At 50.3% G+C, this 7,371-nt stretch overlaps 1 protein-coding gene across 1 annotated transcript in view; it reads left to right on the top strand.

Moving 5' to 3' along the window:
• Positions 1–282: 282 nt before the first annotated feature.
• The window catches only part of LOC143285234 (transmembrane protein 121B-like), a 7,836-nt gene continuing 747 nt past the window's right edge, over positions 283–7,371 (top strand). Inside the window, exons 1-2 of the mRNA XM_076592489.1 lie at positions 283–1,057; positions 2,179–2,472. Coding sequence (XP_076448604.1) covers positions 368–1,057; positions 2,179–2,472 — 984 coding nt within the window. The 5' untranslated portion in view covers positions 283–367. The remainder of the gene's footprint in view (positions 1,058–2,178; positions 2,473–7,371) is intronic.

The following is a 7,371-nucleotide window of genomic DNA, read 5'->3' as shown; positions in this document are numbered from 1 at the left end:
ACACACACTTCCAACCCCCGCCCCCTCCTCAGCACAAAACACACCACTACCACCACCACACAGACTGAAGCCCCTCCTCCTCCTCCCTCCAGCACCTTTTCACCCCCTCCCCCCACCACCACCACCATCACAGTCATCCACCACCCTCCTCACCACTCTACCCACCATCCCCGTTACAGAGACGTCCAGCCCACCCCCCACACCCCACGGCACCTACCCCCCGCCCCCAAACACCTCCCACATCCATCTCCACCCCCCCCCTCCCACAACCACCCCCTTCTCCTCACCACCACCACCACCACCACAGTGACTTAAGCCCCCTACCACCACACCCTTCTCTCACAACCACCTCACCACCACCACCACCATGACCTCCTCCTCCTCCTCCTTCCGCCACCACACCATCTCCGAGTCCTCAGGGGGGTCCGCCGCCAGCGAGATGCTTCACCCGGGCCCCGCCCCCGCCCCCGCCCCCGCCCCCAACCCCTCCTCCCCGTCCTCCCACCCGTCCATCTCCACCCCCTCCAGGAGCTACCGCTTCTGCGAGTCCGTCTACCTGCTGCCGACGCGCCTGGCCACGGTGGCTCTGGCGCTTCTTCAGGGCGGGATCCTCGACAGCTACCTGACCCACTACAACAGCACCTACTGGTTCGCCTGGATCGCCGGCGACGTCGCCGTGGTGATGATGTTCGCCGTCGCCTTCTCCATCTCCTACCGGCAGATGATGCAGGTCATACGGCGCCTCCTGGCCTCCACCGCACCCGGCGGGGCCTCCGTTGGCGGGTTGCCTGCGGGCGGCGGGACCGCTGAGGGCTGCGGCGGCGGTGGTAGAGGGGTGTGCTGCGTTGGAGGGTTGTCCCTGCTGGGTGTCGGGTCGGGTGTGGAGGCCAAGGAGGACGGGGGAGGGGGGCTGGTGAGGTCGCCCGGGAGCATGCCGCTGGTGTACTTCGCCTGGCTGGTCTACTCGTGCGTGCTGGCCATCCGCGTGCTGCTTATCTACCGGAACTTCGCGCACGAGCTGACGGACGACGTGTTCCTGGGCAAGAACATGCTGCAGGTAGAGGGTGTTGGCTGTTGTGGGTTTTTTGTTTTGTTTTTGTTTTAGGGGGTGGGGTGGGTGGGTGTGTTTTAGTGTGTTGGAGAGTGGTTTGAGGTGGGGGTGTGTGTACGTAGGTGGGTGGTGGGTGGAAGGGTGTGCGTGGGGGAGGGAGATGGGTAGGTGTATGCGTGTGTGTGTTTGTGTGTGTGTGTGTGTGTGTGTGTGCGCGCGCGCGTGTGTGTATCTTTCCATGTTTGTTTGTTTGTGTGTGCGAGCGTGCGCGCCTGTGTGCATGCAAAGAGTGTATGCATGTGTGTATGGTTTCATGCGTGCGTAGGTGCGCACGTGTGTGTGTGTGTGTGTGTGTTTAGGGCATGACCACCGGAATGTATTGAGCTGCACTGTATTGTTTTGTATTACAATTTTGTCGCAGCAGATTTCTATGTGTGAAAGTTCGGGCTGCTCTCCCAACAGGAGATCGCGTCTCTACACTTAAGCGCCACCCTTTTTCTTTTCTGTTTGCTGGTCTATTTGTTTTCCTATCAAAGAGGATTTTCCCACAGACTTTGTGCCCAGGGACAATCCTTTTGCTGTCGTGGGTTCTTGTGTTCCTATCACAATGGAGTGATGGCCTAGAGGTAACACGTCCGCCTAGGAAGCGAGAGAATCTGAGCGCGCTGGTTCGAATCAAGGCTCAGCCGCCGATATTTTCTCCCCCTCCACTAGACCTTGAGTGATGGTCTGGACGCTAGTCATTCGGATGAGACGATAAACCGAGGTCCCGTGTGCAGCATGCACTTAGCGCACGTAAAAGAACCCACGGCAACAAAGGGGCTGTTCCTGGCAAAATTCTACAGAAATGTCCACTTCGTGAGGAAAAACAAAAAAAACTACACTGAAAAAAAGGTGGCGCTGTAGTGTAGCGACGCGCTCTCCCTGGGGAGAGCAGCCCGAAATTCACACAGAGAAATCTGTTGTGATAAAAAGAAATACAAATACAAATCCAAAGTGGATTTTTTCAACAGAATTTTGCCAGGCCAGGGACAACAACCTTCATGTTGCCGTGGGTTCTTTCACGTGCGTGCACAATAACTGCATCAGTGCTACTTACCAGTACACGACGTCGTGTGTTGTTGCAGATGACGGTCGCAGCCTCCGCCGTCGTCTTCCTCTTGCTGCTGTACGCCCATCACGACGCCTCGCCCGACTCAAGCCGCCGGCACCGCATCGACAACCTGACCTACCTCGTGGTCTTCGACCTGGTGGACGCGTCCGACCTTCTGGGCGTGCTCTCCAGCCCCTCTGCGCGCGACACCATGGAGACGTGGATCACGTGGTGCGTGCTGGGCGTGGCCTGCGCCAACCTGATCCTGCCCACGCTGCCGCTGATGGCCCTGTCCCGCACGCAGTTCGGCGCGAGGTATTTGCCAGAGGTGGGTATTATTTTTTATTATTTTATCTTCTTCTTCTTTTTTTAATGAAATAAACAACTCTGATTTGAGTTTAACGATCGATTGGCTTTCTGCCTTGAGGTAAAGTTTTGTTTGTTTTTTGTTGTTGTTGTTGTTGTTGTTGTTTTGGGGGGGGGGGAGGGGGAGGGGGCCGGGAGAGAGGGGGTGGAGGTCTGGGTGTCCGGGTTTGAGGTCCACATGACGACGTTCCAAGTGGGAGGTAAAGTCGTAGCTGAAGAGGGGTGAAGTCCTGGCTGTCTGAAGAGGGGTGAAGTCCTGGCTGTCTGAAGTGGGGTGAAGTCCTGGCTGTCTGTAGACAGGTGAAGTCCTGGCTGTCTGTAGAGGGGTGAAGTCCTGGCTGTCTGTAGACAGGTGAAGTCCTGGCTGTCTGTAGAGGGGTGAAGTCTTGGCTGTCTGTAGACAGGTGAAGTCCTGGCTGTAGAGGGGTGAAGTCTTGGCTGTCTGTAGACAGGTGAAGTCCTGGCTGTCTGAAGAGGGGTGATGTCCTGGCTGTCTGAAGTGGGGTGAAGTCCTGGCTGTCTGTAGAGGGGTGAAGTCCTGGCTGTCTGTAGACAGGTGAAGTCCTGGCTGTCTGTAGAGGGGTGAAGTCTTGGCTGTCTGTAGACAGGTGAAGTCCTGGCTGTCTGAAGAGGGGTGATGTCCTGGCTGTCTGAAGTGGGGTGAAGTCCTGGCTGTCTGTAGAGGGGTGAAGTCCTGGCTGTCTGTAGAGGGGTGAAGTCCTGGCTGTCTGTAGAGGGGTGAAGTCCTGGCTGTCTGTAGAGGGGTGAAGTCCTGGCTGTCTGTAGAGGGGTGAGGTCCTGGCTGTTCCTGTGGCACTCTAAGGGATAAATCGAAGGATGTACAATATTTAGGTTTCATCATTTTAGATCTAAATGGATGAAGCGCCCCACGTTCCTAAGGGAAAGTCGCGGGTTATACAGGTTTTAGGTTACACCATTTTATACCTGGATGCATAAAGCATCCAGCTCTAAGGTAAATGGAGCAAGAAGGACAAGACAATCATGAAAAATTACCAGACCCGACCCAGATAAAATCGTGGAGGAAGAGCCATGGGAGACTCATCAAGAGAATGGACCCAGAGGTTCCCTGAAGGTAGATGACAGATGACACCGTATCAGGTTTTTATTTTAATTTATCAGTGACGGAACACTGGTCAGGAGTCCCACAGGGACACGTCCTGTTGCCTGGCCTGTTTCATTGCCCCTCCGGGGAACGATTCACTCAGTGTGTTCATCTGACTGAATCTGATGACACAGCTGTCTGCCTGCCCATTACATTGATTGTTTGATTGATATGGATACTTATATAGCGCCTATCCTCGGTCGGAGACCAAGCTCTGAGCGCTTTACACACACGGAGTCATTTACACAACAGGCTGCCTACCTGGGTACAGCTGACTGACGGCTGCCATAGGGCGCTCATCATTCGTTTCCCATGTCATTCAATCATTTTTCAGGCACGCACACCTACACACTGAGACAAACATGTAACATTTAACATTTTACGTGCATGACCGTTTTGTTTATTTACCCCGCCATGTAGGCAGCTATACTCTGTTTTCGGGGTGTGCATGCTGGGTATGTTCTTGTTTCCATAACCCACCGAACGCTGACATGGATTACAGGCTCTTTAACATGCGTATTTGATCTTCTACGTGCGTATACACACAATGGGGGTTCAGGCACTGGCAGGTTTGCACATATGTTGACTTGGGAGATCTGAAAAATCTCCACACTTTGTCCACCAGACACCACCGCCATCTTGTCTAAGGTGGAGTGATGGCCTAGAGGTAACGCGTCCGCTTAGGAAGCGAGAGAATCTGAGCGCGCTGGTTCGAATCACGGCTCAGCCGCCGATATTTTCTCCCCCTCCACTAGAACTGGAGTGGTGGTCTGGACGCTAGTCATTCGGATGAGACAATAAACCGAGGTCCCGTGTGCAGCATGCACTTAGCGCACGGAAAAGAACCCACGGCAACAAAAGGGTTGTTCCTGGCAAAATTCTGTTGAAAAATTCACCTGCAATAGCAAAAAACAAAACAAAACAAAACAAAAAAAACTGCACGCAGGAAAAAACAAACAAAAAATGGGTGGCGCTATAGTTTAGCGACGCGCTCTTCCTGGGGAGAGCAGCCCGAATTTCACACAGAGGAATCAGTTGTGATAAACAGAAATACAAATACATACAGTCACTCAGATCCTTTCGCCCACTGGGCGGACGCGCACCTGTCCAGCCCTCCACACCACGCGAACCAGCAGTGGTAGCAGTGTTCAGGGTTGTGTCTCTCCACTTGACGTGACGGAAGACAGGAGAAAAGGGGAGAAACCGGGGGTGGGGAGTGGGAGGTCAAGAGTGAAGTTTGATCGAGGAAGATAATGCATGTAAACCCGGACAGGTGTGTGTGTGTGTGTGTTAGGGGTGTGTGTGTGTGTGTGTGTGTGTGTGTGTGTGTGTGTGTTAGGGGTAGCGAGAAAGAACGTTGCAAAGGTAGTAGTAGTAGTTCTTGTTGTAGCAGCAGCAGCAGCAGTAGTAGCAGCAGTAGTAGTAGTAGTAGTAGCAGCGGCAGCAGTAGTAGTAGCAATAGCTGGATTTACTACTACTACTACTACTTCTTCTTCTTCGTCGTCGTCGTCGTCGTCGTATTAGTAGTAGTAGTAGTAGTAGTAGTAGTAGTAGTAATGATGATGATTATTGTTATTGTTATTACTGATTCTGTTTTTGTTGTTATTATAGTTGCTGTTATTTTTTTTAAGTAGTAGTAGTAGTAGCAGTATTGTCGTTGCTGTTGTTGTTGTTGTTATTATTTCTTTTTTTCTAACATGTTTTTAATTTTAATTTCTATAACACATAGACCATTGACACAAATGCGTATAAAAAGAACGTGAAAAATGACAAAACGGACGAAAACACGATGAAAGCAAAACAATGACAATTATGTGTACTATTCTAAGCAATACAACTGTGTATAAGTGTATATATCATGTTTACAAGTCATCGAATATTATTATTGTAAAAAGGTGTTGTTTTATGTGGTTCGTTCTGATAGAAGAGAGAGGGGAACAGACAAGGGGATATAGGATCAACTAATGATGCACTCACTCACTCTCTCCTCACATCAATAGCAGGGCCACATGGAGTGGTTTTTATAGAGTGTTTACTTTTACAATATACATGGGAAATCAGCACACACACTAAGCAGTTCACCCTACACCTAAAGCAGCACCTATAAGCAGTACATAGTAAAAGTTCACCCTACACCTTAAGCAGCACCTATAAGCAGCACATAGTAAAAGTTCACCCTACACCTAAAGCAGCACCTAAAGCAGCACCTATAAGCAGCACATAGTAAAAGTTCACCCTACACCTAAAGCAGCACACCTGGAACACAAACACACAACCAAAACCCAGGTCAGATAAAATCTCAAATATCTGGACATCACTGACATGAAAGGCCTTCACCCTTTCAGCACCTTTCATCACATGTCCACCAGTATGCACTACTCTCACACAAAGATCTATGTGAGTTACAAGCTTCATCAAGCTTACCTGCCACCAGCAGTGACATACCAATTACCATACTGTGTACAAAACATATCGCTGACCAACACAACCCTGTGTTCCAACTCATGTTACCCATCATTCAACTTAACTGTGTGCTACCATTACCAAACAAATCTCTTTGTCTTCACAAAGTATGCCACCGACACAAGTACATGAAAGGAAATCATTACTTCCAACATATCTGGTAAACAGCAATGTGCAACAACATAGCACTGACCCTCAATGCTCTCATAGTTTGCCAACTCACTAATCACATTACAATGTTCCTTCCCACTTTGTCTGAACAAAGTAAACCACTGACACAAAGCACAACTCCTATACATGTTACCACACTACCAATAACTCAAACATGTGTTCCACAACACTTGCTGCTACCCTCATGTGCATACACACACACACATGAAAAACCCTCAACACACACTGACAATGTGTTAGCCTATAGATCTGTTCAGTTCACACTGAACCAACACCACCTACTATATACAAAACAAGTATGTATACATCAAAAATACAGAACAAGATATCTGTAACCAAACAGAAGGGGGGGGGGGGCTCAAAAGATTTAGGCCAGTACTTCTCTCAGTGGGTAGCTTTCACACATTAACCCCTTTTCTTTCCACAAGCCACAAGATCAACTTAAACTGGCTGTCCACTGACATAAAACATAGCTTCCCAACACAACTAAGTTATCAACATAGCATAAAACCATTACAAGTTGTGTACTCACAGCCCAACAGGGATTTCCTTGTTCTTCACATCACTGATCAGTCAGTCACCCTGTGTCAGTCAGTTCTTCTGGGAGACAGCTGAGAACTGGCTGTGCTGACTGGTTTTATCCCTTCCCCCAACATACTGTGTATACTAATGCAAGCTACAGAATGATCTGATTCGCTACAATTCAACCCACTTGTCTATACACATTCTATGATGACAAGTTTACCCGTTTACGTCACAAAGAGATTGGGGAGACAGGACAATACAGCTCTCGGCCTGTTAGCCGGCTTGATCAAAGTTTGCATTAGCATAAATTCTCCCTCGCTTATGTTCCGAAGTCCCGCCACCTATGTCAGCTGCGTTCATGGAGGGGAGGTGGGGAATGACTTGAAAGACGGGGCCGCCACACGGGATATCCTGCTCAGCACGAGGATCGCAGCAGACATCACGTAACTGCACGTGTTCCTATAGCTGGGGCGGGTGACGCTGCGTCGCTGACCAAAGAGGGCCGACTAGGGAGTAGGGGTGAGGAGGGAGGGTGGTGCGGGTGTCGGCGCAACCTCAAAGACTGGGCTTTGGATGGCG

Source organism: Babylonia areolata, chromosome 8 (genome assembly GCF_041734735.1).
Source record: "Babylonia areolata isolate BAREFJ2019XMU chromosome 8, ASM4173473v1, whole genome shotgun sequence".
NCBI classification, from domain to species: domain Eukaryota; kingdom Metazoa; phylum Mollusca; class Gastropoda; order Neogastropoda; family Buccinidae; genus Babylonia; species Babylonia areolata.
The sequence above is the reverse complement of the archived record's forward strand: the minus strand, read 5'-3'. Positions and strand labels throughout refer to the sequence as shown.